At 40.0% G+C, this 17,164-nt stretch overlaps 1 protein-coding gene across 2 annotated transcripts in view; it reads left to right on the top strand.

The window, feature by feature from the left end:
- Positions 1 to 3,034, top strand: part of phf14 (PHD finger protein 14) — a 75,985-nt gene extending 72,951 nt beyond the window's left edge. For both annotated transcript variants that reach the window (XM_028399193.1, XM_028399192.1), the window contains exon 18: positions 2,305 to 3,034. In XM_028399193.1, the coding sequence (XP_028254994.1) occupies positions 2,305 to 2,379 (75 nt within the window). In that variant the 3' untranslated portion in view covers positions 2,380 to 3,034. The remainder of the gene's footprint in view (positions 1 to 2,304) is intronic.
- The last annotated feature ends 14,130 nt before the right edge of the window (positions 3,035 to 17,164 follow it).

Genomic DNA, 17,164 nt, shown 5'->3' with positions numbered 1-17,164 from the left:
TGGCCCGCTCCCTCTTCCTCCTCTTGTTTCCACCATTTAAAGAGCTGACCGGCCCCCCCTCCGATAACAGATGGTGCCACAGGTAATTGGAAAATTGGCAGGCTTGTCAGGGAGATTTGGTGGATGGCACCTACACCATGGTGGAGTTCATGAAGTGTCATCCTACAGCTGTAGATTTATACACAAAGGATCCAGAGTTCAGGAAAAAAAGGGGGGGGGGCTGCATATCAAGACACCCCCTCCACACACACACACACACACACACGTACACACACAGAGGCAGCGACAAGGTTCCTGTTAGTAAAGAGATGATTTATGGGCTATATACTCTTTGCATTAACCCTTACCTTTAATTTACTGTTACTACTACACAATGGCTGCAAATAGCCCGGCACCTCCATCACCGAGGAAACAAGAGAATACACCAAGTTCAGCTTATCACTGTCCAAGGCTGTGTTACTGTTAGAGGTCAGTCTTATTATGCTGCTGTGTGGATATGATGAAGTTGTATCTTTACAAATATATTTCTATTAATATAATACATATGTTGTTCCTGTGATGAACTGGTGACCTGTCCAGGGTGCTGAACTTAAATGGGGCAGGGTCATGTGATGACTTGCCTAGCCTGGTTGTTGGTCTGCCTGTGTTTACATGCTTCGATTGTCTGTTCGGATTTATGTCTATCCAGATGCATTAAGAGGCAGTTTATTCTGCATCCTAAGTTCTGCGTCACACTGGAGAAAGTCAATCCAGCTAGAGTAGGATTGTGTCTGGATAGCCTTTAAGCTGGATACGTTCAAATCTGGCTATCACTCACACGTGTCTGCGCTCAATCCAGCTTCTTTGTTGTCCTCCAAACCGCTAGGTGGCGCCTTGTAATATACAGAGTCCGCAGTCCAGGCTGCGGTAGGACCACGTGTGCGCATGTGTTGTGGGTTTTTTGTTTATTTGTCCCATGTTGCTCATTCCTTTCGGTTTAAAAAGCAGTTTATTCCTTTGTAGCCCTGTCTAAAATAAACTCGGGGCAAAGCTGTCGTAGTTTGATGGTTGTTTACATATGGCTTTTGTATGCGACCTTCAGTCTGATGAAACTCCTGGAACATCTTGAAACGTGTGTGCTTTTCTACACATAACTAAGGCTAACAAAGAAGAAGAGTTAGCCTTTGTCTTAAAAAAGGAAAGTGTGAGCAGCCATGTGCCCATGAGCTCTAATATTAAATGAGTCTGCCGGTCAAATTCCCCCATCACAATGTATTGTTAGAAGATGAATCTGCTCTTTTTAAAAAACTCAATTTTTAATTAGTGAGCGCACAGTGGAAACACTCTGCTGTATTATAAAAGAAACAACACTTCCCCACTGATGGGCTTTATTCCACACAGTGTGTGTAAGTTTCTCTCTGTGGTGGGGAGGGGGGGTCCCATCATGAGAAAGTTTACAGTATTTAAGAAATGTTAATATGTATAATATGTGTTGGATGGGACGACATACCCTTTCCTGACCGGATCTGTTGTCTGCTGCTCAGCTTGCTGGAGGCATCCATGAGGTGCTGTGGGGCTGCACATCCTAACCTGCTGTAGATGTGTTTATTAACCTCTGGAGGAGGTGGGGGAAAGGGGGGGTAATTGTATGTGTCAGAGCTGTTTAATCACCGCTGTAGCTCTCACCACTGTCACTTTCACTTTGTCTGCTTTGCTAAATCGGTCACCTGTGTGTGTGTGAGTGTGTGTTACTGAATTGAACTATTACCTAACTGACAACAGCCAGCTAACACCATGTTGGCCTCCATGTTGCTATAAGTGTTAGCTTGTTTAGTCATTTCATGGCCACAAATTAGTATTATTTTGAGTATTATTAGTAGTATTTTTATTAGTAGTAGTATAATTAGTAGTGTTAGTAGCATTAACTATCAGTATTACTATCAGTAGCAGTATTATTATCAGTAGTATTGTTAGTAGTAGTAGTAGTAGTATTAGGAGTATTATTATTATTATTATTATTAGTAGTAGTAGTAGTAGTAGTAGTAGTAGTAGTATTATTAGTAGTATTATTACACTAGTATTATTGCACTGGGAAACTGCAGGGGTGGCCCTGGGGGGCGCACAGGAGCAGGCTTCCCAGCCTCGGGGCATCCTCCCTGTGCAGCAGAGAGCAACGAGCGCCCCTCTCCCTGTCCATTGTGTCGCTATATCTGAAAATGTTTCTTCTGACTTTGGGGGCTCCTTTAAAGTTCCCTGTGCTTACTCAGTATATCCACATGTTTGCCTGTGTAAACTCTCACAGTGTGATGTGTGTTGTCTTGGCAGGAGGAAGAGGAGGAGCAGGCGTCACAGGATGACTCCATCAAAGAGGAAACAGCTGAGCAGGAGATTCCACACTGAAACAAACATGGCTGCTCCGTGGCTTCACCTCCACATCTTAGCATTTTCCTTTCACACTATGTGTATATATATATATATATATATATATATATATATATATATATATATACACATACACACACACACACAAGTGACTTTTTTACTAGCCTCCCAAAGTTTATTGACCTCCAGCTTCAACCTCCAGATTTCCAGATTAGCTTTAGCAACCAGAGGTGTATTTTAGAAAACAGTATTAAAATGAAGAAACCTTTAGTTTGAGGGGGATGGGGGTAGAGTTTGTACTTTTTAATGAATGGACAAGCAGCACACACACACAGCAGAGACACGTCCGTCACCTGATGACGACGCTCACTGTACAAAGGTATTTTCACACACACACACACTAAAGATGATGGGATGGAGCGTCCTCACAAAGATCATCCTCAGTGTCCTGTTTACAAGCCGGGGTTCAAAGGTCACCGGCCTTCAGCCTTCAGCCGCTGGAGGATTTTTATTTTTATATATTCTGCATATCTTCTTACTTCCTGCATTGGAAATATATATATGGACTTATTTTCTCACTTTGAAGTATGGATGTTTGATTTGAAGTGCTACATACCTATATCTATTTTGTCATTGGATGATTTGTAATAAATAAAGAAATCAATAAAAAGCCTCCATGTTGTAACTGTTGTATTTACATACATACTCAGTAGTAGTTTGGAACCTTTTTTTCTCATTTTTTTATTCTTTTTTCTCTTTTTTTCCTTTTTCTCAGTTTGTTTTTTGTTTTTTTTGTCTTTTTTTTCTTTCTTTTTTCTTTTTTTTTTCTCTTTTCTCTTTTTTCTTTTTTCGTATTTTTCTTTTTTTCTCTTTTTTTCTGGGGTCTTTCTTTCTATCCCAATGGTTATTTGACCTGCCTGAAGTCTCTTCAGGTCAGACTAAGCTCTCTGGGAATCATCACTCGCTTCTTAGAAAACTTTAAAATATTTTTTTAAATATTATAACTTGAAGCCAAAGAGGCAGCAAAAAAATCCATCATCTAATTAGAAATGAAAGTGCTCTGACCACAGCCTTCTGTCAGGCTAAAGAACTGTCAGTACTTTCACAGTAAATGATTGCTATCCCTTAAAGTGCCAAAATAATAATTATAATAAAAAATAAATAGCTTCTTGTTACCGTGCACATTTAAATGTCTCTTGGTTGGTTTGGTTTTTGACACAAAAGGCTTTAAGGTCCATGCTACTTTACTTTTATCAGTGATGCCAACCATTTATTATTGTATTATTTATTATAACATTAATGCAATTGATACCTAGGCTCAGTCACTGTTCACCAGACAGTTACAGTGGTTCCTAAACGCCATAATTTGACCATATTTTTGCATAAATATAACCTCCCTAATTGGGGTTATTGTAATGCTGCACTTTCTTGTCAGATACACACATATGAATCAAAGATGGCAGCCATACATCTGGCACAGATACACCATGATACCACCGCCTTTGTGCTTCATAGAGGGAAAGCTGAAATTGTTTTTCTTTCACCAAAAGCAGCGTGTTTTGTTTTGGTTTTTTGTTTTTGTCATTCATTTTTTTCCCAGCAGCCCTTTGTCCACAGGTTTTCAACTGAAGATTGGATGTTAGTCTTCTCTCAGAGGAGCTTTTCTTCTCTGAGCTGACATTGGATTCATGAAGGTTAGCATTGTGAGAGGTACCTTTAGCTGCTACCACACTTGTTTTATTATTTTACACTAGGAGGTGACACTTTAGAATAATAATAATAATCAGTCATAAGGCATTTATAATCTGATGATGCTTTGTTATTAGATATTTCTTAATGATAAATATGGTTCAGCTTAGATTAAGGGTCATAACATCTGCAAATGATTCAAATATGGTTCATGAATGTCTTGTAACTTAAGTAATAAATGACTTCATAATCTTTTATAAGTACTTTGTTCATGATTAGTTCACTATTACCTAACAAATACTTACAGCTTATAAATGCCTTATAATGGATCATTATTCCAAAGTGTTACCCACCAGGAAGTAGTTCATGTAGCACTTGTGCTAAAAGTGTGAAGTCAGCTATCTCCCCCTTATGATATCATGTTTTTTTCCTAAATCTTCAAAAAACACAAATGCATTATGGGTATATTGTGATATTTTTTTAAGCCTATGTATGTCTAATAGGCATAAAACGAATTTAAAGATTACATTCCATCGAGGGAATTGTCAGCATACTCTATTATACTATACTATATAATCTCTTCATTTTGGGCATGAAGGGGTTTAATGATGTTCATCAAAAGAGCGTGTTTGTCGGCATGTAAACAGCTGCGTGTCTCACTCTTTGCCCCCACAGGGACAGGGAGGATTTCCCTCTTAGTGCTGAAGATGAAACACTTCCAGCCTTTCAACCCATGACTGTACTGGTCCATGCTGAGCAGTCAGGGAGGGGTGTGTGTGTGTGTCGCATCACACCATCCCCTGCACTTCTATTGTGCTCCTTTCGATCTTCATATTCCATCAGCGTTCAGACCTGGGACGTCAAAAACGCGACTCTGGCGTCCTGACATTAAGGCATCGAGGGGTGTAATTCCAATTTGTTTCAAAAGGAACTATTAATTTGCCCATTTCAAGGCCAGGCAGGAGGGAAAACCCCCCCGTAAGACCGCTGAACCGTGAAAGACATTATCTGGAGGCTTCAGATTTTTGCTTTGGAGAGAGAGAGAGACGTGTGGAATTGATGACAGGAAGGCGTTCGTCGCCTGCAGACTGTTTTTGAGCCGGGCTCCCCTGCGGTCCAATCTCCCAGCATGCCGTCTGAGAGCGATGTCATTAGGCGTATGATAACAGCGCCGGGCACATTAATGACAGAGTGGCCCGCTCTGCCACCCAGTGCCCCCGCCAATCTCCCCCCATTTCTTTTACACCCGCAGAATACTAAACAGCTCCTGATGATGGGAATGATGCTCAGTGCTTAATGACCAGAGACAAAGGAAACCAGAGATTTATAAGAATAAAACCATTAAAATAAGTTATATCTCATTATTCACATAAATATATCTGTTGTCGTTTGTGTTCCACATTGTGTCTCATATAATCCAGGGACCATAGACTGTAAATAAGTATGGATGACACTTCTATGACATCACCCGTAGGCTTCTAGAGAGCCTCTCTAAGGCCCTGTTCACACTGGAGAAAGTCAATCCAACTAGAGTGGGGTTGAATCCGGATAGCCTTTAAGCTGGATATGTTCAGACCTATCTTCAAATCTGGCATCACACACACTTGTGTGTGCTCAATCTGGCTCCTTTGTTGTCCTCCAAAATGCTAGGCGGTGCCTTGTAATATATAGAATCTGTGCAGGCCGCGGTATGACCGCGTGTGTGCATGCTTCGTGTCACTTGTTCCTTCGTTTGTTCCTTTGTAGCCCTGTGGAAAATAAACTCGGGGCAAAGCTGTCGTAGTTCGATGGTTGTTTACATACGGCTTTTGTACGTGACCTGGACACTGTCCCCGTGAACCTGGAAGTATGATGTTGCTAGCCACATTTGCGTTCAGACCTCATATTTGAGCCAATCCAGCTAGATCCACCTACAGATTGAAATCAATCCGGATATATCCAGATACAGGCCGAATCCCGCTCTAGCCGGATTGATTTCCCCAGTGTAAACAGGGCCTTATAAGAGGCACAGACCATCGTTACGTTGGCAGCATCTGAGTCCACCTGAACACTCTGTTAATCCAAATACAATCCAAATACATGTGGTTACTTTTATTAAACTTTATTACCGTTTTGTTGTTGTTCCTACATGTAGCACAGTCCCACCCATAGGGGGCACTTTTGTCATAGTCCAGACAACATCCTATAACAAGTCAGAAAATGTAAAGTTAATGGAGTTATTGACAGTAATTTTCATCATTTTTTGTCTTTGTTAAATGTTAAATATGACTATAACTATAGTAACATCATGCACCATATAGTGGCATCATGCACCATGAGGCACCATGTTGCATCCACTGATAGGACCGCCCCACCACCACAGTCAGTCAGTCCCAATCTGAACTAACCAATCAGCATTAGCAGAATGAGCTAGTGTGATATGATCACAGTTACCTTTATTATTAATACTATATTAGCCAAAAATGACCTTCTAGGCTCCTTTCGGTACTCTGACATGAAAAAGAGGTAGCATGACTCTTCCAAAAACAAACAGGTCCTCGACTGTGTCCAAAGTCACCCCCCCATTCACTATATAGGGCCCTATAGAGTCTTCACCATTTTGTAGTCATATCCAAATATGTAGTGAGTGAGTGAGTGATTATGAAACAGCCTGTGTGTGTGTCATTCTCCCTCCTCTGTGATTGGCTGCTCTGGCCTCATTGATTTCACCTGTGTCGTTAGACTCACGTGTTTTCTTTGTATGTGGTATAGGACTGTTTAGGTTAGTGTTCAGTATGTTTATGCTGCATTTGGATCCTACATCGCACATTATCAACAGATTTTGTAGTTGAAATACCTTTTCTGTCAACACCCTAAAGCTGCCACATAAGTTTTATCCATTTTCATTAACAGTCTATACATCTTTGACTACCTGTTTGTCACTGCATAATCATCATCATCTTGTGAGTGGAGTTGTTATGGCCCTCAGTCATATTTTGTTGTGTATTTGTTTATGTATTTGCATTATAGTGGTGTGTGTGTGTATGAGAGAGTGTGAGTAACGAGGAACAGGTGCTGCTCAATGATTGGTCCAATCCTCTGATTTGGTGCCACAGGATTGGATCCCAGGAGAAGTGGCGCTTTTTTAAACAGCAGACGAAGCCCCGCCTCCCCTCTCTGCATTTGTTTGAACCACGTTGTTTGTTTCCTTCGCGTTAGCTTGTGGCCTTTTGTATAGTTGGGATGGTTCTTTTATTTTAAGTAACTTAGAAGTGTTATGTTTTGGGGGTTTTTAAGATATTTTTTCTCTTCTCTCTTCTTTCTTCTTCCACACACTGGGTTTTTTCTTTCTTTTTTTCTTGAGTGGAGACAAGTAGAGTGCACCACATGTTGTGTCCAGGGTCCTTGCTAAACTTTGGGAGATGAGGCTGAATGGAACTTGGAGTGTTTTTTGCCTGATAGATGAAAAGCAAAGCAAAGCAGCAAAACATTTCACCTATAAAGACCTAGAACTATATATATATATATATAAACATGAACCTTAAATTGAAGCCTTGTTGCACCTGACACAGTGTTTTCTTCATCATGCGTAACCCTGAGTGACCCGCACCTTTTGTGTGTTTGTACTGTAAGAGCAGCAACACAATGGGAAAGACATCTGCTTGAGAGAGAGAGAGGCTTGTCCTTGGCACATGTCAAATTTACACCCACATAAAAAGGTAAATACCCTGCAAGGCTGCACAGATACAAGCTGCTGATTGTCCTTCCTATTACAGCTTTTTATGGAAGGCGTAATTCATACAGACATCACCCGGCACTGAGCCCTTAACCGAGGAATCGTCCTCCCCTTCTGTAAATGATCCGCTCAAATACCTCAGCCGGTAACGAAGCAGTGTAAAGGATGATGGAGAGTCATAGGCTGCTGTGTTATCTGCAGCTTTCTTCTTTTTCTGGTTACAAAAACATTCTATGGTCTCATAACACCTTTAAATTCTATCTATAATTTCTGATAGCGTAACACACTGTTAGTGTGGGGGGGGGGTCACATAAAACATCCGCCCTGAGCACAGCTGATTCTTCTCAATCCTCCAAGGACACGCACATCACTCAGTGATGCGTGTGTGCATGATATACTGCTGTGGAATAAACCTATATATCAGTGAGGCCCAATGAGCCCACCATTTAAATTAATTAATAATGTTCTTCTACAGAAATTATGATATTATATTATGATTTTTTTAACATAAATAAATGTAAAAACGTATAAAAGACATGCATACAATTTCATTTAAAGACAAGATTTCTACGAAAATAAGGACACGTTAGGTAAGGTTAAAATAATCACATGTCACAGGGTTGCTTCGAGTCCAACGATTATTGGCTATTAGCATTAGCTAATATTAGCAATTAGCCTAACCAGCAGCAACAGCTTTGACACTGCTTACTGAGCTCAAAGGGAATACAAGGGGGGAGGTCATGCTGGCACTGACACTAAATGTAGCTGTTAGCATTTAGCAGAGGGGGTAAGTAGGCAGGCAATGGGTAAACTATTATTTATTTATTTTTATTTATATATTTGACCCATAACAATACTATATATATTTATATTTTCATGTTGTGACATTTATTCTGCGATTTACACATTGTAAATTTAGTATTTATTTATTTATAAACAATAAAAGATGGTACTTTAAAGTACCATAAGTATCCCACCTGCAATATCTGCAGTGCTTATAGGAAGCCATCTTTGAGACTTTTATTTCCCTATTGTGGCACAAATAAAGGTTTTCTTAATCTTAATTTTTGAAAAAACTTAAATGTTGCTTAGAGATATTTTTTTTTATTTTAAATTTACTGTTTAAAATTTGTATTTTAATTAGGACAATTAATTAACTTAATTAACTTACTACAGCTGAACAATTATATTTTAAAAGAAACATATACTTGTTTACACCTAGAGGAGCTTTTTTTTTTATTATTATTTTATTTTTTGCTTTGTGTGTAGCCTCTAAAGGCTGCAATAGTTAAACTACACTGAAGTCCTGTACAGGGATTTCTTTTATTCCAAACAAGTAAATGTCCCGTCCATACATCAGCTTTCCATTCCCTGACATCTCTGCCCTTTGAAAAATACAACAGGCTGTAGTGCTTTTCCAAAGTGAATCAAAAAGCTGCAGATTTCCCAGAGTAAACAAGCCCGGTGGCTCCTGTGAGTCATGCTGAGGTTACTCTGTCTCACTTAAGTCTCTTCCTGCCAGAGTTAGTTTGAGCACTCTTATTAAATTGCCGTACTCTTGTAGCTCTCGCCATGACCTGCCAAGGATAAAAAATCTGTTTACTGTAAATTGCACTCCACTCCTTCTCAAATACCATCTGCTGCCCAGAACCGCGCCGCACTTGCAGCGGCTAAAAATAGACCTGCTGATTGGCTCCTGTGAGGAGACGGGGGGTCCACATCAGCTCTAACCCCCCTTCCCCCCTCCCCTCAACACTTGTTCATGAGTTTGATTTTGACTTATGGCTGTTTTCATCTCTGCTAGCCCCCAGCACAGTGCAACACAGGGCACTTGAGCAGCCTGCTTAATAGGCCGTGGAGCAGCCATGTTTGCACCCTGTGCTGTGATGGGTCTATCCTGCTTCTCTCATATTGGATTACATACATGTATGACGAAGCAAATATATGCTCATCAGTCATGCAGATTCTCACCATATGAACCATATTGTCAGGATTATAGAAGGCTAACACCTATACCCATTCAGCCTTATGGTGATGGTACGTAACCATGGTTACTTTCAAACTGTCTTTAAGCTCATGACCTATGTTAGAGTCATTAAGGATTCGTTAAGGCAGAACAATAGTTGAGTTCATTCATTGCTGTAACTTTTATATCACTGTGCCTGCACTATAACTAGTAGACTGTCTAAAAGTGAGGACGCAGGTAGGGCCCGGATGATAAAGTCCATGACCCTGACCAAGATTGTGACCTGTAAGGCTTGCATTGTCTAGTAATGCCTGTTGTCTGGAGCTATATACTTCTAATAGGATCTCCCAAGACCACACAAAGAAGCACCAAATATAATAATACCAGTTATTTTTGTGTAAATAAAGTCTCAATTTTTTATGCCAAAATCCCAAAATCTAAAATTGAGGAAGAGAATTCCATGCCTACTGGACAGACCATAGATAAACAAACCTCAAGTCCCTCACCCAGGATAGGGCACCCATGGCCCTACCTTGGAGCCACGGGAGGGGCTCACCAGTGGCCAAGCCTTGCTTCATGTGAACCCACACCACCCACAGTGGGAGTCTTAGGGGCCAGGTACAGTGTGATTTGTATGGTTGCCAAAGCTCTCACAACATGGAATTGACTTTAGAGTGTTAAATAATAAAAGGACTCAGTATGGGGGGAGGGGACCGTTCTCAGGTGTGGGTTACGTCGATATGGTTGAGTTTTCTCTTTTAATAAATATTTTTTTCCATCATAACTTCTTTCATTCTCAGCAGCATCAAGCCTCCATCCCATCATCTGATAAGTGGATTTGTTTATGTGACTGGCCTTAACCTCCTCTCTGTTCACAGTGTAGGTAGGTGCAGTGTTAAAAAACGGCACTACACTACAAAATGGCCTCTTAAGTGCACACAACTTTTCCAGCTCTGCAGATAAAGCAGCTCATATAGTATAAAGCAGAGGAATCTATAATAACCGTGCCGAGGCAGAGCTCCGTATCTCCAGCTCTGCACATATTTAAAGGTCACCGGTGGTTTTACAAGATGGAGGTAATGACATTCCTACATTTCCATGAATTGGCTGATCTGTCACTGAAGGCTTGTTTATGAGCCGTTTGTTCCTCTCCCCGCGCTCTCCTCTTCAACCGCGCTGCCCGTTTCCGCTGCCATAAAAATACACAATTGCTTCGATTCATCGCTGAATTAGTGCAGGGACGCTAACGGCGTCCTCCGAGCTGCTGCCTGATCCAGGAGCTGCCACCAGCTATCATTGTATTATTACATGATTAGCAGACATGGCTATATATATATTTAGTTAATTGTTTAAAAGATGTAGGTTATTTAAAAAATCCTCATGTTTATATTTTAGTTAGTATGGGGCTATTTTTATTATTATTACATAAAATAATAGATTTTAGAAAATGGTATAGACAGTATTTAACTATTATTGAAGCTTCTGTGATGTCACTTGTTTCCAAAGAGCTCATTTTGTGTCAGGGTTTGTGTAAGGAGGTGAGGACACAGTTGCAGGACGCAGAGCGGTTAAAATCCAAAAGAGTCTTTTATTTAAAGGCCAGGAGGGCAAAACAATACAAAACTAAAAATCACACTAGCGTGGTCAAAAAGGAGAGTCCAAAGTAACTAACCAAAAATCACACTTAGCGTGGCAAAACTAGATTCAGAAAAAAAGGCACATGGCATAAAAGGCAAGAGCAAAAACAAGGCATGAACGAGGCTTCTACCTGGAGCCTGGTGGGGTCAGGCAGAAGTACATGGAGTAGGCGAGGATCTAGGCATGGCATGGCATGGACGAAACATGGAACAAAACAAACCCTACACCAGACGAGACGAACTAGCAAGGACAAAGGGGAAGACACAGACTATATACAAAGGGACCAGGGAAGACAACGAGGCACAGGTGACACACATGAGGGCAGGGCTGGTAATCAACAAGGAGGGAAAACACAGGAAGCAAAACTCAAGACAATACACAGGGAGGACAGGACTACCAAAGTAAAACAGGAAACACAAGACAAGACTAGACAACTAAACACAAACCCAGGAAAACAAAACACCAGAACTACAGGAAAATAACAATAACTAAGCACAGATTAAACTAAAAACCCAAAACAAGGACATCAAAAACCATAAATAACACCAAGTCGTGACATTTTGGCACCCACCTGTCACTCAAAGTGGTCACATCCATAATTATGTGTAATTGTAAGTCTTCATATAATGAAAATATATAATAATAATAATAATAAATCCGGCTGTAAACATGTTTATTTCCACTGTAAACTTGGGCATTGTAACATGGGAGTCTATTGGGATTTACTCAGTTTTGGAAGCAGCCCCTAGTGGCTGCAGGGTGCACTGCATCAGGGGTGTTTTTGTTTTCTTTTAATATATATATTATAATTTCTGCTATCTTGTTTCACCAGACTAATAATAAGACTGGACTATGTGAAAAATAAACAATTCATAACGTTATTATGAGTTTTTATTATGAGTTTTCAGGCAACATTTCGAGCCCTTCCTGTTTTGAGTGAATAGAGTGTGTGTTCAATAACGCTATATATACACAGTGACAAAAGAAAATGTATTATTACCATTATTACATGCTTTCAGGAGGTTGGACAGTACAATACTGTTACAGTCCACACAGACAGGATAAAGATGTACAAGTGATTCTTAGCAGCTCTGTAATCCACAGTAGCTGCTGAAGGTCACATGTACTCTGCTGAGGCTCTTTACAGCCATATCTGCTCCATCAGACTCTAATGTGAGTGACGCCACGCTCGCTTCGACAACTGCAAAGACACCGTCAAACACATGTTACACACAAATGTGTCATTCTGATTAAAGGTCTGTGTTTCTACTGTAAATCAACAGGTGTGACAGGTACCACACACCGCCTCTCTGCTAATAACTCATGGAACAGAAGGGTTGACAAAACAGCAACACAACAATCTGTGTTTTCAATAGTAAAATTTGTTTTTTATGTGAAGGTTAATGGACTAAACGGCAGATGACTGATACAAGAGTGAGAAAGGAAAAATATAACATTTTTAAAAATAATTTCACGTATATGTGAAGTAATATAAACAAAATAAAATGGGAATAAAAACATAAAATAATAAGATATTTACTTATAAAATTTAAAAAACTTATAAAATACTTATTTACTTCTACGAATTTTCTTATAAATAAAAATAAATACATACAATTCGATTTATTTTTACTTTTTTATCAGCATTAAATAAGAACTGAACATGAAAGTCTGTTTTTCTGATTTTTGGCCACTAGAGGTCAGAACTACCAAAAATAAAATAAATTATATTGCTAACATGTTAGCATTAGCTTTTAGCCTTTGCGAGCTCTAGCTTGATTTTGTTTTTTTAAAAAGAACAATAGACAAGCATTACTCACACCTTGAGGCAGCCTCAAGTGGTCACTTGGGGAACTGCAGTTTTTGGTGCATCCAACTTCGCTTCACCTCATCCTACTTAAGTCATATTTATCTCTGTCTTTCATAAATGTCAAGTATTTACTTTTCTTAAAGGCCCTATTATATACTGAAAATGTGATGTGTGGGATTATTGAAATTAGGTTAATAACATGGAAGTGAGCATGCTCAATTGCTCTCTATTGAGCATTGTTTTGGTCTCTATTAACATCCAAATAGATCCAAGATATGAAAATATACATTTGACGATGACCCTATGTCATTTAGACTTCTTACGTTTGCTGCAAATATATATGTATTATATCATTAAAAGCGTTAACTGGTAACACATCTGTACACCAGCAGTAAATCTTATTTTTACCACAAATATTGTGCATCGTGTCATTTAAAGGAGTTGTGGGCTGTACCATCTTGTAATATTAGCCAAATTTACAACAACTTAAAACAGATTAGTTAGTAAAATAGTTGTGAAATTGCTTGGAAAAAGTCATTTTTCTCTCCATTCAATTCAATTTTACAGTGAGAATGTTTGGATCATACCACTTTTTGTGAATTTTCTCCCACAGTGGATTGGTTTGTAATAAAAAAGAGAGATGTTTAATGCTGTTCATGCTGTGTTGCGCTCCCTCAGGGCCATAGGAGAAAGCAGAAATCTCCATCTCCACTATACATGACATGTTTTAATAATATTCAAGGTAAAGCAAAGCTGAAGCAGATTTCTGTTTCCATGGTGTCGTTACAAAGTGAGACTCGGCGAGCTGACACTGAAGAAAAACAGCCATTTAAAAGCTGAGTGCGGTGCAGAGGACAGATACTGATGCTCAGGCTGCTGCCTTGTGTATAATGTTGTGAAAGGTCGTTCTTCTTATTTTTTATTTTTTTTTCTTCAGTACAGTTCTATCGCTCACCTCCAGCTCTGTGGAGGGGTGATAGCGGCAAAAAGGTGCTGCTGTAATTTTCCAACGTTTTCTCATCTTTATCTTCCGGGTTGCTTGTTTGGCTATCATTTGAGCAGAGCGTGTCCACACACACACAGCCTGTGGTGTAATCTCACATTGTGTTACCAGCTTCATTTAAATAAGGCCTTTTTCTCAGAGGTTGTCACCTTGCTCTCTCTCTATGTTCAGGATTGACTCGGGGGTTCAACTGACCATTACGCCTGCTAGCACACGGGTAGATGAGGGAGAATAAGAAGTGAGTTCGGATTTAAACGTGTCATCCTGTGGCATTTGATAAAGATGATGCACGGGTTCAAACACTTACCGAGGCTTCTTTCATTTACTTCCTGTCACAGACTGAAGTGGGACACGTGTTTCAAGTGTTTTATTTTACAATATTTTTACACTTAAAAAAAAAATTAAAATAATAGTTGGCGCAGAACATTGTTGGTACTTTTCATGGTGTCGGTGTTTCCTGCAGTCTTTTGTTTTTTTTATTATTTTGGCTAACTTCCTGTTTCCTGTCACATGGGCTTCCGCCACTCAGGTAGGGGTGTGGCTTAGTTTTTTGTTTTTGTTTTTTGCGGGGTAATTTTGATTTTTGATTTGATTTTTAATTACATTTTTATTTCTGTTTTTCAACTCAGCAGGTTTTTCATACCTTTCATTATTTTCACTGTTCCTGTTTTATTTTGAAATTTAGCCTCTTGCTATGTCGGTATAGCATCTTCCTCCCTTTGTTTAGTTTCCCGCCATGTTCAATCAGCCAATCACTGACTCCTGCCTGTTTCCTGACCCTGAGCTGTAGGCTGTCTCTTTATGTTTTGACCTTTGGGCTGACATCTTGCAGGCTATATATGTGCTTGTGCTTGTTATAATAAAACCTTTGGACTTTGGAATTATAATTTTACATCATACATCCTGGTATTTTTGGATACTGTCCAGATCATTATGTACTGCTAGTGGTGTATTAGCTGGTTTCACATAAAGCCTGTGTTGACTTATGCAGTTACTCATTTTGTACTTTTTTAGTGTTTTATTGTGAAAAGATCACATCCTGTCTCCTGGGTCGTTCTTCTTTTACTTCCTGTGTGTGTGTGTGTGTGTTTCTCATCTGTTTTCTGTGTCACCATCAGTTCATTAGTCATCTGTGTATGTATAGCTGTTGACTTTGCTCACATGCTAATTGACAACAGGACTTATTTTATTTATTTTTATGTTATTTTTTGTTTTATTTTCCTGTTTTATTTTGTAGTATAGCACTTCCTTGTGTGTCTCATCTCTTTGATGATGATCAAAACTAAAGGCAGGCCATTACCATTCATCTGTATGTGATGCAATGGGAGCAAGAAAGCAGTGCATGTGTGACTTGGACTTCCTGTTTCTGGACTTGAGTTTACTTTCACTTTTACAATGTAATACTGTACTGTATGTATTATTGCTGGTTATTAGCGGTAGGGAGGAGTTGTGTGGGGGGGGGGCATTAGAATGTGCTGGAGCCCCGTCAGCTGGCTGCAAGCCTCAGCTCGCAACAGCAGGGGGCAGGGAGGAGGGGAGTGGGTGGGGGGTGGTCCTCGGCTGGACGGCTCCACGCCACTGGAAGGCAAATCACATCACACACACCCCCGGGCATCTGAACAGCACACGATAAGGCCTTATTACCATAAGTTTATTTTTTCTCCTGTTTGAAACGGCTGCTAAAACAAAAGGGCAGTTGATTATTTTTCCTTGATCAGTGTAGCATTCAAGGCGTCTGATTTGAAAAGGGGGGGAAGAGGAGGAGGAGGAGGAAGAGGAGGACAGGACAATGAAATCCCTCACAGAGACAGGAGGAGGGGGATGGAGGATTGGGGGGAGGCTGACATGCATACAAGGCAGGGAGGACAGGCTGGATTCCCGAGGTGGGATCAGCCTGTCCAGCCTCCACAATGGACCCGTGAGGACAAGACGGACACACAAAAGAGCTGAATCTGACAGTCCGTCCACTCGGCCGCGGCCACCGCCGTCTCCTGAGATGAGGAGTTTGGCTGGCGGCCTCCTCCACCTTCACAAAAGGCCTCCTTCAGCATTGTGCTGAATATTTGACAGATTTGACACATTAGACTCAGTTCACAGAGCTATATGGCCACGCTGGGAATAAACTCATTTTAATAGGAACTCTGCTGTATGTTGCTGTCTGTCTGTATGCTCTCATTAGCTTCTACAAGTATTGAGTTCCCACAATGCATCTCACTTTTTCATCAGGTGATGATGTAATGCAGCCCTCATCACACCATCTCACTAGAATAAAAAATGCTGTATTCTGTGTCTAAGTATTATAATAATAGTAATTCAACAGCGACACCTGTGGCCATCACATGAACTGCAACTCTGTGCATCACACTCCATATGCAGTGATTGTTAGCAGCAGGAGCTAAAAGGCTAACTACCTCACTCGTACACTACAAAGTGACTACAACAATACATAACCGTGGCTCATGTGAGCTAGCATAGACTAGCACTGTGCTAAAGTTGGCATTAAAGGCTAAAGTTAGCCAGCTAGCAAAATGCACAACTAAGGCAATGCAAAGATTGCATGTGCAAAGACACAGCTTACACCCTCTGATGTCACACACTAACATTATGATTTTGTATATTGTAAAATAGCATTTTTTATATACTGAAGATGAGTCAAGAAGGTTTATATATTTAATTAGTATTATTATTATTAGTGTTGTATTATTTGGGGGCAACAGTGGTCGTTCGATCCCAACTCCTCCCTAGTCACTGTTGTGTGTTCTTGGGCAAGACACTTCACCCTAGCCTGTGGCGCGCCTTGCTAGTCATTGTATGACACTGCTTGTGCAGCAGCCGTAACAAATTTCCCTCTGGGATTAATACAGTATATAAAATAAAAAAAAATTAAAAAAAATTTACTGTTTTCCTATATTAAATTCTAACCATACGTGTACATGGGTAATTATTTCATAATTACAGGTGCTGTTGTTTATTTTTTGATAA

Source organism: Parambassis ranga, chromosome 2, assembly GCF_900634625.1.
Source record: "Parambassis ranga chromosome 2, fParRan2.1, whole genome shotgun sequence".
NCBI lineage: Eukaryota > Metazoa > Chordata > Actinopteri > Ambassidae > Parambassis > Parambassis ranga.
Note: the sequence above shows the minus strand (reverse complement) of the source record. Positions and strands in the feature narration are given on the sequence as shown.